The 15,375-nt window shown below is 44.7% G+C and overlaps 2 protein-coding genes across 3 annotated transcripts; both read left to right on the top strand.

Moving 5' to 3' along the window:
• The first annotated feature begins 675 nt into the window (after positions 1–675).
• On the top strand, positions 676–4,555 carry LOC141966052 (olfactory receptor 5G9-like). Of its 2 annotated transcripts, none has more exons than XM_074918369.1 (2): positions 676–897; positions 3,583–4,555. In XM_074918369.1, the coding sequence occupies exon 2, from the start codon at positions 3,617–3,619 to the stop codon at positions 4,553–4,555; it is 939 nt and encodes a 312-aa protein (XP_074774470.1). In that variant the 5' UTR covers positions 676–897; positions 3,583–3,616. The 2 variants fall into 2 exon arrangements, with proteins under 2 accessions (XP_074774470.1, XP_074774471.1); XM_074918370.1 differs by lacking the exon at positions 676–897 and adding an exon at positions 1,212–1,310.
• Positions 4,556–9,715: 5,160 nt separating this feature from the next.
• On the top strand, positions 9,716–15,307 carry LOC141966192 (uncharacterized). The gene is made up of 3 exons (XM_074918626.1): positions 9,716–10,692; positions 13,185–13,198; positions 14,352–15,307. The coding sequence occupies exons 1-3, from the start codon at positions 9,716–9,718 to the stop codon at positions 15,305–15,307; spliced, it is 1,947 nt and encodes a 648-aa protein (XP_074774727.1).
• The last annotated feature ends 68 nt before the right edge of the window (positions 15,308–15,375 follow it).

Below are 15,375 nucleotides of genomic sequence, written 5' to 3'. Positions count from 1 at the left end.
AGAAGGTTTTGATCTTGCAATAGAGGTGGGGCAACAGAATGACCTGGTTCTCTGTGAAAGGGAGGACATACTGGGCAGCTGAGATATTTCTGGAAATATCTGGAGCACAGTAAAAAGGTTTAATGGACTGTCAGTCGTGTTCTGACAGGTGGGTCCTGCACAGTCCTGCCAGTTCTTACCTGTCAGTAGCCTGGAAGCCTTTCAGGCTCATTCATTGCCTGGAGGCTTGGGTCAGCCTTCATCTTCTATAATCCCAGCCATCTGCTCCAGGCACCCATCCAGAGCTAATTACAACAGCCTAAGCTGCTTGCAGTAGGTGGTTAAGATACTTGGAGTAAATTGCCCTTTGGATGCACCTTCTTACCTCCCCCTTGATTTTCAGAGAGGCTTGTGAAGAACTTGTGCTTGTTTGGATCGCTACCTTTTCTGCCCCTTGAGGCTGCTGAGTGTTGCAACAGGTTATTGATATTTGTGACAATAATTAGCACAGGATTTTGCATCTTCCTGCATACACGGCTAAGTCTTTATTAGTCATTTAGAGTGTTGTGACTCTCATGGATTCACCTGAAGGAGCCAGCAGTGTACCATCAGGATTCCCCTCTCTTAGAGACCTGAACTGTTGCCAAAGCCATGACAAACACTTGCTCCCTGAGGAGGAGTGCCCGTTGCTCACAAAGACCTGCAGAGAGATACATAAAAGTGAAGAATTCCATCTGATGAAAATATGCAGGAGGCTCTCAAATGCTCAGGAGAGACGTTCTAGTTTATCTGGAAGCTAAGAGCATGGCTCCAAGGGTTAGTCCACCAGATTTACTGTGCAGACATCCTGAGCCTGGAGAGTCATCCAAAGTGGAAGAGACCTAGCGGCTGGTAAGAGGAGGTGACCCCCAGGCAGAGGTAGGTGTGACCATTCCCCAAAAGGTCCAGGTGAGCTCTGCTGGGACTACCCTCCTTTGGTATAAATCACTGCAGCAATGTTACCTTTGAGGACACTGCTCTGATTTTTGCACCAGGTAAAGGCTTGCTCCTGTGCTTTCATTAAAGAAAATGAAATATTTCTACTGGCATGCACTTGGGATGCACTCCAGTATTTTGAAATCAAAAGATCAGAAATCATGGTGCTTACGGTATGTTTAAGGAGCCTGGGAGAAGAGAGGAGAATGTTCTTAAGGAAAGATTAACCCACCTACTGACCCTGAAATAAAGTGATATTCACCTTAGAAAACAAAGAAGACTTCTTTAAAGAAATATTCTGCTAATGGAGAGTGGTTCTTCAATGAGTCTTCTAATCCTGGTGCTCATCTGGTGGGGTAAAATGGATTCTCATTTTTAATCCTGTAAAGGTTTAATTGTTTTATTCTGAACCTTCATGTTATCAGGGACAGAAACCTATATTTTGCATTTTCATTAGGGCAAGTAGCTTAACTAGGTGCCTAAAATAAGGCAACTGGTGTTGAGTGAGTTTGGCTCAGCACAGATCTGTGGTCTCTTCTGTGCTGTTGATTCCTCTTCCAGCTGAAGTGAGAGGCAGGAGCTGCTGGAGTTTGCCTGCTGAAAATACAGGCTGGGCAAGGCGTGGCTGGAGAGCAGCCCCGAGGAGGAGTTGGGGGTGTTGGTGGGTGTAAAGCTGCCTGTGAGCCAGCAATGTGAGCTGGCAGCCCAGAAAGCCACCCCTGTGCTGGGCTGCACCCAGAGCAGTGTGGGCAACAGGGCGAGGGGGGGATTCTCCCCCTCTGCTCCGCTCTTGGGAGACCCCCCTGCAGTGCTGGGTCCAGCTCTGGGGGCACCAACAGCAGAAGGACACGGACCTGCTCGAGCGGGGCCAGAGGAGACCACGAAGATGCTCGGGGGGGCTGGAGCCCCTCCCCTGTGAGGACAGGCTGAGAGAGGTGGGAGGGTTCAGCTGGAGAAGAGAAGGCTCCGGGGAGACCTTAGAGAGGCCTCCCAGGACTGAAAGGGGCTACAGGAAAGGGGGGAGGGACTCTTGATCAGGGGGGGTGTAGGGATAGGATGGGGGGGAATGGTTTTAAACTGAAAGAGGGGAGATTTAGATTAGATCTAAGGAAGAAATTCTTCCCTGTGAGGGTGGTGAGGCCCTGGCACAGGTTGCCCAGAGAAGCTGTGGCTGCCCCCTCCCTGGAAGGGTTCCAGGCCAGGTTGGACGGGGCTTTGGGCAACCTGGGCTAGTGGAGGGTGTCCCTGCCCGGGGCAGCAGCATTGGAACTAGATGATCTTTAAGCTCCCTTCCAACCCAAAACAGTCTGTGAAAATGGGGTGAGAGAAGTCTTCGGGAGTGTCCTAACCACCAGGATGCCATGCTGTGCCACCACCAGGCTCCCTCTGAGAAGGTTTTTCTCCTCAGATGACATCTTAAAACAGTGAATTCTCAGTCTGGCTCTTTTTTACCCCTTGACCATTCCCCTCCCTTGTGCCTTCTGCCAGTGCTCTCAGCTGTACTTTTTCACCTGGGTCACACTTTTGTCTGGGCTTAGTTAATCCGTTACAGCTGGTTCATGTTCATAAACACTCACAGCTACCTCCTGACACTTAAATCACTTCTGTAAATCAGGTTTCATCTCCCAGTCCTATTCTGGAAATGCAAACCATTATTAAAGTCATCAGCATATCGTGCAGTTCATGGTGCCACGGGCTACTGCAGCATGGCGAGGGGAGCTGTAAGCCGGGATGTGATGATTCATCGTTTGTTAATTATACCAGACCCTAACACCATGGCTAGTACTTTTGCTCTGAATGTCATGGGGAAATCAAGACAGATTTTATGGTGTTTAGTCTCTTAACTGTATATTCTCTAAGTTGTTTGATGCTTACCCCAGTTCAAAATAACAGCTTTGGATCCAAATTTTTTTCATAGTCTCCGTGGTTTCATCTCACCAGTGTTTCCGAGACCGTAATATTAAACTTATCATGTCCTGAATGAGTTTTAGGACTGTGCAACATGCCCTTCGTCTCTCCCTCCCTATTTCCTAACAAGTTTTTTCCAAAAGCAATGAAGGAAAGCTACAGTATTTTTACTCTTACTCAAAGCTATTAAAATTATAGCCATAAGCTGCTGCTAAAATCAGAGTAGTCTTGTTCTGGGCACCTTATCATGATTGGTTTGAAATAGGGAGGAAGGGAAACAAACGAGGTGAAAAACTTAATCACAGGAGGTCAAGGGCGGAGCTGATGATTTGGTCTGTGTCACCTGAATCCCGACCTGCTGTGATATCCATTGATCTCATCAAACTGTAGGTACCAAAATGGGATTCTGCGGTACAAAGGAACCTGCCCAAAGGTCTGCCCACAATGAGAAAGTGAGAGACCCTCCGCAGTGATTTGCTGCAGGCAGGGAAGGTGTTTGGGAAAGCTGTGATGATGCTTTCCCTTCAGAAGGGGCCTCCTCTTTCCTCAGACTGTAAAGGAGGCCAAGCTCAGAGCAGAAGGCTACAGTGCAGTCCATCCCACTAGCTCCCTGGAAATGAATGGTCCAGGTGCCCTGGCTGCACAGCGTGTAAATTATCAAGTTATCCCATTTCAGTTCAAATAAATAAAGGCATGATCTTCCCTGTCCTATATATTCAGGCTCTCTTCTTCCTCGGTGGACGTGAAGCCCTGAATGGCAGAGCAGAATCACACCTCAGTGGCAGAGTTCGTTCTCCAGGGCCTGAGTGACCAAGTGGGGATGAGGGCAGTCCTCTTTGTGCTCTTGCTGCTCATCTACACCGTCACCCTTTTGGGCAACACGGGGATAATTGTAGTCATCCGACATGATCCACGGCTCCACACATCCATGTACTTCTTCCTTGGCAGTCTCTCCATTGTTGACATCTGCTTCTCCTCCGTGATTACCCCCAGGACCTTGGTGAACTTTCTATCAGAGAGGAAGACTATTTCCTTTGTTGGCTGCATGGGTCAAGCCTTCTTGTACATCGTCTTCGTGACAACAGAATGTTTCCTGCTGGCCGTCATGGCGTACGACCGGTATGTGGCCATCTGTAACCCCCTGCTCTACTCCTCTGTTATGACTCGGAGGTTGTGTGTGCGGCTGGTGGTGGGGTCCTACATCGGGGGTGTCCTGAACTCCATCATACAGATGACTTTCCTCATTAGGCTGCCCTTCTGCAGCTCCAATGTCATCAATCACTTTTTCTGTGATATTCCTCCCCTCCTGGCTCTGTCCTGTGCCAGCACATACACCAACGAGATGATCCTCTTCTCCTTGGCCGGCATCATTGAGCTCAGCACCATCTCCACCATTCTGGTCTCCTACATCTTCATCTCTTTTGCCATCCTGAGGATCCGTTCAGCTGAAGGCCGGCAAAAAGCCTTCTCCACCTGTGTGTCTCACCTGACAGTGGTGACCATATTGTATGGGACGACCATCTTTATGTATTTACGCCCCAGCTCGAGTTACTCCCTGAACACTGACAAAGTAGTGTCTGTCTTCTACACGGTGGTCATCCCGATGCTGAACCCCCTCATCTACAGCCTGAGGAATCAGGAGGTGAAGGATGCTCTGAGGAGAACAGCAGAAAGAATTACAGTCAGACTCTGAACCCTCCTCAATAAAACCTGATACAGGAATGTGGGTAACACAGGGATTTGTCCTAGAGGCTGTGGAGGCTCCACTCATGGAGATACTCAAATATTGCCTCCATGAGGCCACGAGCAACCTGATGTGGCTGGGTAGTCAGCTCTGCTTTGAGCAGGACATAGAATAATTTTTGATTAGAAAGGACATCTAGGAGGTCTCTGGTCCTATGACTGGCAAGTTATACACATATATACATATATATGTGTCCATGTATATATTAAATATTAAATGTATATTATATGTTTATATATAATGCAATATATTCTTGTGTTAAATGTGTTTTTCAACAGACATATTACTAATTTTCCTTGTCATTCCCTATCCCAAATTTATCTGGAGTCTCAGTGATTTATGGTCTGGGTCAAGGAGGCAGCTCCCGTGAAAAGCTCTTCCTAGGAAGGATGGAAACACAAGATCTAAATGCATAAACTTTGCAGTTTTAATGCAGTTAGGGAGTAATGGGATATCGTGCATAAGCCAAGTGAATAAAACATAAATTCTTAAATAGGTCTGTCTTTGAAAGCAGGCTGCTGAGTAAAATTGCTGGGTTAAATTGATCGTCACTTCTTTTTAGGCAGTGATGTGCCTTTGCCCTTTTATTTTTTCCCACACAACTTCTGTCTTTCAAAGCCTTGAAACAAAGCTCTAACTAGTTTTCTAATTTATGCCCACAGTGGTTTGTTAAAAACAAAGACAATAATACTATCTGTAGAGTCTGCATCCAGAGATTTGCACTTTAGTGTGAGGCAATGGGGAAAAGGAATTAAAAGAAAAAGAAACACAACAACAAAGGAACAGAAAAAATTAAACAAAAAAAATTAAACACCCTAAGAAAAAATTGAGGGTGATGAAAAAAATCTTATGCAAGAAGTAACTCCTGCCAGCAAGTGCAGCTCCCCCCTTTCACCCTATTCTGAACAGAAACTTGTGGTTGCTGTGAAAATGCAGCAGGGAAAAGCAATCACAATATCCCTCCCCCCCCAAAAACAAACCGAACTTTAATATTTCTTTAGCAGCTCATCACTCAAAGGCAAGAGGTGTCCCTGATCAAATCACCTTAACAAGCTCCTCTGGGAGGGGATTTGGGGATGATCGGCTGGGACAGGGAAGCCTTGGCTGGGCCCTGGATGAGTATTTGCTATCTGCAGTCACTTGACTGTCAACAGTGGAAAAAATACTCTCTAACACAGTGAAAATTAACTTAAACATTGATGTGGCCCTGGTCAGCACCTGGAACTTTATTTAAAAAAAAAAAAAATTATTATTTTTGATACTAAAGTTACCAGCCTGAAGCTGACTTACTGTTGCTGGCAAGGCATGAGAGTGTACAAATATGCCTGTTATTCAGATCCCCCTTTTCTTCTCAAAAGTTGCATTTCATCTACTTCTAAATAAAATCCGTTCCTGTTTATATGTGAAAGACTTATTTTTGCTCCCTCTATGTATCACTGTGCTCGGCTGTCAGCCTAAGAGATGCCAAACGGCCGTAACAGTCCCTTTCAGATACCAAAAGGGGGTGCTGGAGGGGGGAAATGCTTTATCAGTGCATAAGAAAATACTGAGCAGGATTTCCTATACATCATCACCATCTGTTGGACATTGTTGGAAATATCTTCTCCTTTTTATTATAGATAAAAACTTCTTATGTGCTAGCAAGCCTCGGGTAGTAAGTGGCTTGTCCTTGTTCAGGGAACTGAGAAATAGCGTATAAATAAAATAAGACCATCGTGCTGCCTCTGCAGTTGGCTGATACCATTTAGGTTGTTTCTTTTCTCAGCATCAGCTTCTGAGCCTGTTAAAAATGAACAGGCAATGTCAGATGTTTGAACAGTCTCCTCACCAAGTTCTCCTCGCATTTAGAAATGATGCTTTAAACTGCACCTTTTTTTTTTTTTTTTTTTTTTTTTCCCCCTAATGCAATTCTTGGGTGAGGCTTCAGGTTGTATGAAATCTAGATTATCAAATTCACTCTGCTTTATGAATTATTTGTCTCTTAAGTAGTCTGGGCTAACCATACACAACTTGAAATGATAATTCCTGATATTTTAAATTATTACCTCTTACATCAATTGTTTCTTACAGATCATTCTCAGAAAGGGTCCCTCCAGCACATCTTTAGTCCTGACAAACCTGTCCCAGATTTTACAATAAAAGCAAATGAAAATACATAGATTTGAACTTTTATCCCATGTAGGTGAAGGATTTAATTTTCTGTTGCTTATTTATGTAAATTGCATCCATCACTGCCTAAATAATCCCAGGTGAGCAGCTGCCCTCAGTGCTCTTGGATGCTGAATTAAATGGATGAGGCTGCCTATATAGTTACCTGGTTCTTGGGTCAGCACAGTGGATTCATTTGGTGACCTTCACAGGAAGAAACTCACCCTTTGCTAGGACCTGCTGGGTGAACAAAACTGGGGTCATTCCCTACTAGGCGTTTGTGGGTTTTTTTGTTTTGCGTTTTTTTGAGCAGATGAAGAGGTGAATTTTGTCCATTTTGTCCTTTTCTGGAAGGCACTGCAGGGGTGCAGCCCCCTCTCATCTTTGGGAGCAAAGTATAGCAAGAGTTTTTGACTGAAAAATAAAGGCAGATACATCAAAATGAAAAACAAGGTGTGCTTTTTTTTTTTTTTTTTTTTTTTTTCATTCTAAACATCAGCATAAAATGAAAAGAGGGAGTGCTGGATTTCTCATCATGTGCAGTCTGTGCTGAGGGTTGAAGGCTTCCAAGAAGAGCCGTTCTCTGGAAAAGAAAAAAAGGTTTTTGAATAGAGATATTGCCCATTATGCACAGATATCACAATAAACTACCTTTTGTGATTTTTTTTTTTTTTAGGATGTATGAAACTATTAATTTCAACGTTTTTGGGACTGTATTGTTCAAATAACACCTTCTGGTGTCAAGTTTAAACCCCTGTTAGGTGTATCTTGACCTGGCAGTGGAGGATCTAGGGACCCCTCTGGGCTTGGCGGGGCTGACCCTCGCCTGGTCTGACGGCTCCCTGGAGGTTGTTATCCCCGACTTGTTTTATCCCTGGCTCTGTGCACGCTGCGAAGGGCAAAGCTCTGGAAGCACAGGCAGATATTGCACGGGAGAAGACCCGGTGTACTGGTCCAGCTGGAGCGAGGAGCAGCTGTGAGTATAAAAACTGCTTTAGCTGGAGCCAAGAGCAAAGCAAAAGAAAATCCCACTGTGAAAATCCTGCTTCGTCCTGCAGCATCCGCAGGATACCCAGGACTTGTGGCAGACTCTTCCCCACAGAGACGGTCACCCTGAGAAGCCAGAGGGCTGCTGGAGGCGTGAGCACAGGGTGCTTTTGCTTCACATTTTAAACCATCCATGGCTTTTCCGCATTCACTAGTTTGGGCTGTAAGACTTAAAACACCAGCTACCTGAACAATGTATTTTAGCTCTGTAGATCTGACACCTTCCCCTTGTTCCCACAAGGAGCTTTTGAGGATAATGGCCACCATGAGAGCGGGCTAATGGCCATCTAGCCAGGAGATGCACTACAAGGCTTTGCTCGGCTTTCGGGTTTTGGCAGAGGCTCGTCGTTCTCCAGTCTAGAACATCATGAGTTAAATCTTGGAAAACACTAAAAACAGGCTGCTGGGTGAGTCCTAGGGCAGCTTGTTGGAAGGTCTTGTGCTGGCTTGCCCAGGAGATGCAAGATCTTACGAAATTTGAATAGGAAATCAGGAGCCACAAATTAAGGTCCTTTCCCCAGGAGGACAGTGATAAATATTTGGGATTTGCTGGCGGTTATTTAGCAGAACGTGGACCAACCACCTGCCTGTCAGCATGAATAATACCTAAGCTGAGGCAGCAAGGCATGGGTTTTTAATTTACTTAATCTCCATTCCAGTCAGATGTCTTCAAGCCACAGGGAGATGTGATTTCTGGCAGGCAGGAGCCTCATACACTGCTTGGGTTTCATATCTACATCTTGGATCACTCCACATAAAGCCGTTGGCTTCTCAAGTAAGAAAAAGTGCGGGTGAGCCTTAGTTAATTGTGAAATTCAGGTCAATTCTCCAATGGCAGTAGATGTCTACATCCAGGCAGGTGGATGCTGCCTCTGGGGGAGGATTCAGCTCCAGACCCAAACAGCTCGATTTTCATTAGTTGTAATGCATCTTCCAGTGCCATGTGGATGTCTCAGACGCTGCTTCGCCTCCGGCATCTCTACGTGGGCAGTGAAAAGCAGCTCTAAATCCCCATTAATAACTCCAGGAGACCAGACGTGTTGCTCCCAGGACATCTGAAATGAGATGTCTGGATCTGGAGGTGAACCTCACCCCTTCAGCAAAGGGTCATCAAATAATTATGACTTTTAAGTTCGGATCTGTTTGTCAGATGCCAGGCAGTATGCACTCTTGCTTTGCTCTCTGGTGTAACTCTGTCAAGCAATGATTAATGTTATCCAGGAAAAATCAATGTTTATTTATTCTATCTGTCACAGAGTGTGATTTTAAGAGTTGCTGATTTCTCCCTGGTGAGCAGAGAGAGCAAGCCTGTATTTATCTTTTATCTCCAAGTTAGGCATCGCATCTAAAGCAAAGCGAGCTGAGACAAATCCAGGCTCTTACACCGCACCATCCTACAGGAGGAAAAATTACACTAAGGAAAGTCACATTTTGCCAGTGCTTTCACCTAGAAGAGGTCTTCTGGGACACAGGGAACAGGTATTTATTCCTCATGTACTCACACTAGACTGCAAGCACTCGAAAGATGAGAATTAATTTCATTTTTCCAGCAGTTATTGTGAAAATCACGGACTTCTGTGTGTAAATGGCTTGAGAGGAGCTATGAGAAAGCCCTGTAATTTATTTATGTTTTATTCTGGTATGGCATTACCCTCCTTCCTTGCCTTAAAATATCCACCTACTTCCAGGTGTGTTGCTGATGGTTGTATGTGTTTAGCTAAGGTTGAACTGGGAGACTGGCCTCAGGAACTTGAGGTTTTCCTCTCTCAAAGAGAATTTACCTTATATTGACTTAAAGTGGTGTAGCTGCTCGATAGACACCACCTGAAATACTTAATATTATTGAGAGATTTGGACCTATTAAGCTTTTCAATTTGAAATACATAAAGCAGCTGAACTGCTTATATATTCAATATGGTTGAAGATAATTACACATTTGCATCTGAGTTTATTCTCCTGGGCTTCACAGACCGAGAAGACCTGCAGGTGATGTGCTTTGTCTTATTCCTTGCCATCTATGGAGTCACTCTAATAGGAAATTTGGGAGTAATTATATTAATCAGAATTGATTCGTGCCTGCACACCCCCATGTACTTCTTCCTAAGCCACTTGTCTCTCCTGGATGTCTGCTACTCCTCTACCATCATCCCTCAAACCTTGCTGAATTTTTTAGTAGAGAAAAAGGTTATTTCCTTTATTAGGTGTGCTGCTCAGCTTTTCTCCTTCGCGACCTGTGCCACCACTGAGTGCTACGTGCTGGCTGCCATGGCTTATGATCGCTACATGGCCATTTGTAACCCCCTGCTCTACTCTGTGGTCATGTCCCAGAGGTTTTGTGTTGGGATGTTGGCCGGTGCCTACTTAGCTGGTGTGATCAGCTCCACCATACACACAGTTTCCATATTTTGTCTCCCATTCTGCTGGTCCAAGAGGATCAATCATTTCTTCTGTGATGGACCGCCGCTGCTAGCCCTCTCCTGCTCTGACACCCATGTCAATGAGGCAATGGTTTCTGCTGTGGTGGGGTTCAACGTGCTAAGCACCACAGTCTTCATCCTAGTCTCCTACTTGCTGGTCCTCTCCACCGTCTTGCGGATCCGCTCCATGTCTGGTCAGCACAAAGCCTTCTCCACCTGTGCCTCTCACTTGGTCTCCATCGCCTTGTACTATGGGAGCTCCCTCTTCATGTACCTGCGCCCCAGGTCCAGGCACTCTTCGGAGCACGATAATGTGGTCTCCGTGCTGTACTCCGTTGCAGTCCCCATGCTGAACCCACTCATCTACAGCCTAAGAAACACAGACATGAAGAATGCCATGAGGAAAGCAAAAGGTAGAGTCCTCTCCTCCTTGTCCATCCATGGTTCCTGGTCAGCAGAGAGGAGAGGGCTAAGGTGAGGGGGATTAGATGTCGCATCTTTGAGAAGCAGGAACTAAGTGCACCTGGAAGCAGGACACCTGGAAAACACGTTTCTCCTTGAACCAAGGCTACACCCTGCACTAGGAGGGAAGGGACTTTCCCTGGCTGTAGCATGAGACCTGACAGCGACCATGTGCTGGGCAGAAAGTTATTATCCAGAGTAGATGTTATTTAAATATGACTCGAAATAAATATTATTTATTAATTAAATATCATTTAAAATAATAATCAACATTTCAGGTTTCAGAGAACAAAAAGGAGAATGCCGATGGTGTCTTTGTCCTGGTGACATCAAACCAGTAGTGTCTGATCTCTCACATTTTATATTAACAGGTGTCCTCTGGTGATGTTAATTGATTTTTTTCAGGAGTTTTAGCTTCAGACCACAAAGGAAGGTCACATGAAATAATGCTGTGACGGTGCGTTGGTCACCAAAGCACTCATGGTAAATGAGGACAAGATATATTTGAGTCTCTGCTCTGCTGTGAATTTAACCAGGCCTGTAAAAAGCCAGAGTGCTGGCGGGAGGGAGGGAGGGAGGATTTTTGGTCTTCCTTTCCCCCAAACAGCCACGGTGCTGGTGACCTGGGGTTGCCTTACGATGGAGATGGAGCAAGTGCAGTACTGAGCTGTCTGCATCTGGGATTTCAAGCTGCATTATTCACCCTGCAGACTCACACCCTACCCAAGCAGATATTCTTAGTGAATTATTTTTCCTTCCATATATTAAAAAAAAAATAAAATTGAAATCTCCTTTTTTTGTCTTAAAGTTGAGTGAGGGCTTTTTCCCCTTTATTATGTTTCTTTTCCCACTCCACAAGCCTTGGTTTTATCCCAGTGCTGAATGGGGAAGAAATTTTTTAAATGGGGAAATCCTTTTTTTCCAAGACTAATAGCCTGGTACCTTCCAGCAGAAAAACAAATTTACATTAAAAACATCTAAACCCATCTATATACTTCTCCATCTTTCTTCCCCACACTCTCATAGTTCAGTATTCTCTCACATCTGCCCCATCTTTTGTGTTTTCTAAATGTCTGTGACAAAGTTATCATTTAATATTTGTCCTAGGGGTTTTATGTCTCTTCACCTAGTAGAAGCTTTCAGGAAACATTGGCACTCAGGATTCATCAGAATAAAACTGGTAAATCTGAGTTAATGCTGTTATATCCTCAAAGCAACTGTGTAAAATGATGTTTTTGAGCAAAGCGTTGTACAGTCATCAGTAAAGTGTATGGAAATAAATCTATCTGCTGGTGAGGGCCTCCCATGGCCGCGCTCAAACCGTTCATACAGTGGATGGTCCATTAGGCTTGTTTTCAGCAACATTAGATGATCCATCAAGTTTCCCTGTTGGTAGTAAAGGGTTTCCTCGGTGAAAGACTGAAATAGAAAAGTTTGTGATAGTTGGATAAATAAAAAGTAAACTGCCCTGGACTTGTCTTTCTGCAAGACCAGGTGGTGGCACGGGCAGCCTTGTAGGTCTCTACAGCAGAGTCTTGGTCTTGGAGGTGTTGGTGCAGCCCAAAAGGTTTTGGGGGTGGAATCAAAAGTGGCTTTTTCTGATCAGTTCAAAACAATTATCAGCTGGAGGAGAGTCCTGAGGGAGAGCGGCTTGCACAAACATCTGAGGTAATGCTTCATCTGGGATAAAACCCCTCTGCCAGCCAGCCTGGGCAATCTCCTCCCAGGCATCTCTCCTCCTGCTGCGGCTTCGACCCATTGGGTGGGCTTCTCAAGGAGCTGCAGGCACCACATCGACCAACACCTTTCCTTTTAACAAAGCAGGTAAAAAAGGGTTTGACGTTTCCACTTGGTGACCCTTGTCGTGCTGCCTCTCACGTGCTTGAAATAATTTTTAAGTGCAGGTGGTGTAAGAAGACCCAGCCCGGTGCTTCGTTGTTCTCTCCATTATCCCTTAACCCATAACACATTTCACAACCCTTTGTCTCCACTGTGACTCGACCGATTTATCTCTTTAGCTGTTTGTATACTTCATATTGCAAAAATTACCTTTGTATTGATAAATACCTCAAAAATGTACACCAGTCCCTTTTTGTGGGGGCTGGACTTGGTGTAACAAGTTACAAGGAGCATATATTTTTTAAAATTTCATATCACAGTAGTAGTTTTTTAAAAATTTCTGTATTCAAATGATCAATTGGTAAACCTAAACCAAAAAAAAAAAAAAAAAGCCAGACCCTCCTAATTAATACTTCTGTTTTGTTCATATGTTTGAACAGCAGCCAGCTTTTCTGTTGAGATGAGAAAAAAATTCAGAATAAAAGCTTCTGCTCTGTGAAGTCCTGCAGCATGGGTTCATGCTTCAGAGTAGCTCCATCTGTACTTGGCAAGATTTTAAATATTTTTATTATTTGAAATAATTTATTGAATGTTTAAATATTTCTTTTTAACATTTAGTATGTTCTTAACCTTGAAGCTGTTTAAGATATGATTGTCCTCTCCAGGGCTGCATGTTCACGTATGAGCTGGTCACCAGAGGTTGTCTCTACGGGATGGAAATGTTCACCTCTAGGACACAGACAATTTACTCCCAGTGAGGAAATTGTTGCCAAAAGAGAGAAACACGTGTTTCAAGGGTATGAGTTGTCCAGATGGAGCTATAACTACATCTCCATCACCAAGCGATGCTGACCAAGAAGATCTGAGGTCAGTAGAGTAAGACAAGTAGTGCTGGGTCTTAATTACCCTCCTGCACTCATTTCAGCCTTCTGTATTTTTTTAATTCAGTTTATTCTGGGGGACTGGATGCTGTTTCAGGCTGGGATGTACTGGTGGAGCTGCAGCTAAAGGGAGCCCATCCGTGATCTCCAAGAGCATCCATGGTGTCAAACCAAGCGCTCTAGCAGGGGTAAGGAGGTTGGTTTGAAAAAAACACACTTCTGACCCCATCAACAACTGATCTAGGGACCTTTCAGCTGAGATGTGGACATCTGTAGATAGATCCTCCATCAGATACTTAATCTGCAGAGGAGCTGAATGGGAGAGATGGGAATACCCAAGCTGAAGCTTTAAAAAGTCTGATTTGTATATAACATGTTTTAACATTGTTATGTGGATATTTGATCCACCTCTGACCCAGCATACGCAGGGGTTTTTCTTCAAAAGTCTATAAACTTAGAAATTAAAAAAACCTCAACAATTTCAAGTGTGTGGCTTTGTTTCATGATGAAAAGGCTGCACCATTAACTAATGAGGGCACAGAAGAGTGCTAATTCAGTCTGAAAAAAAAACCAAAGAAAAAAATCCTTAAAATTTCCAGAAATCAGTGGTGAGAATCTGTATCTTCTCTGTTTTCCACATTTTGGAATGTGTTTATTTGACTTTTTATACTTAAATAAACATTTTTATGTTTCTTAGTGTATCATTAGTACAATGCATGTAAATCATGGCAGAATAATTCTCTCTTAATGTGTAATAGCTCCTTCAATTCTTTGACTTCGAAGCTTGGGCTAAAGGCAGAAATACAGTTGCATTGCATTTGTCTCAAAAAGATAGCATTTTCTACTACATTTACTTTATGGATTCAACTCCCATGTTTCCAGGGTATTTCTCTCTTAGGGTTTTATTTCACTGATTCATTTTATTTCTATGCAAATTCATCTAACTTGTAGAAATGATGGATGGAGAAAACCTCACTGTTTTGTCTGGCTTCATCCTCTTGGGCTTCTCTGATGCCCCAGAGCTACAAACCACCATTTTCACAATTTTCTTATCCCTGTATGTTTTAATGGCACTGGGGAACCTGACGATGATCCTGCTAATCAACACCGATCCCCAGCTCCACACCCCCATGTATTTCTTCTTGACCCACTTATCTTTCATAGATTTTTGCCTTTCCTCTGCTATCATCCCAAAAGCGCTGGAGACCTTCCTGCTAGGGAGCAGCCACATCTCTTTTTTGGGTTGTTTTGCCCAGATATATTTTTTCCTTGCTCTGATCATCTGTGAGTGCTTCCTCCTGGGGGTGATGGCTTACGACCGATACATGGCTGTGTGCAAGCCGCTGCTTTACACCACCACCATGACCAGGGCACGTTGCTCTGGTATGATGGTGCTGGTGTACACCACGGGCTCCCTCACCTCCCTGGGGCACACTGTCCTGGCGGGGAGGTTGTCCTTCTGCCAGGCCAGGAGCATCAACCACTTTTTCTGTGAGCTGCCCACCCTCCTGCAGCTCTCCTGCTCCGATACCCGCACAAACGAGATCCTGCATGTCTCCAACGCTGGACTTAACATCATGGGCTCTGCCCTGATGATCCTGGTTTCCTACACCTGCATCCTCCACACTGTCCTGCAGATCCCTTTGGCCAAGAGGAAGCTTAAAGCTTTCTCTACCTGCGCCTCCCACGTGGCTGCCATCACCATCTTCTACGCACCGGGGATGCTCGCCTACGTCCAGCCTCATGGGGCGTGTGTGTGGGATCGGGCAAAGCTGGTTTCAGTGTGTTACACTGTCCTGACCCCCACCGTCAACCCCCTCATCTACAGCCTGAGGAACAAGGAGGTGAAGGGGGCCCTGAGGAGGCTGTGGGTGCGAAAGTTGGTGCTGTGTCTATCCAGGCTTTGAAAATGCATTTTCAGCAATTTGGTAATGAAGGAATGTGCATTATCGGTCATTATTAGTCTGTGTAGAGA

This window comes from Athene noctua, chromosome 14 (genome assembly GCF_965140245.1).
Source record: "Athene noctua chromosome 14, bAthNoc1.hap1.1, whole genome shotgun sequence".
NCBI lineage: Eukaryota > Metazoa > Chordata > Aves > Strigiformes > Strigidae > Athene > Athene noctua.
The sequence above is the reverse complement of the archived record's forward strand: the minus strand, read 5'-3'. Positions and strand labels throughout refer to the sequence as shown.

Coding starts and splice junctions, on each gene's coding strand:
- LOC141966192 (XM_074918626.1), top strand. CDS start 9,716: ATGGTTGAAGATAATTACACATTTGCATCTGAGTTTATTCTCCTGGGC.
- LOC141966052 (XM_074918369.1), top strand. CDS start 3,617: ATGGCAGAGCAGAATCACACCTCAGTGGCAGAGTTCGTTCTCCAGGGC.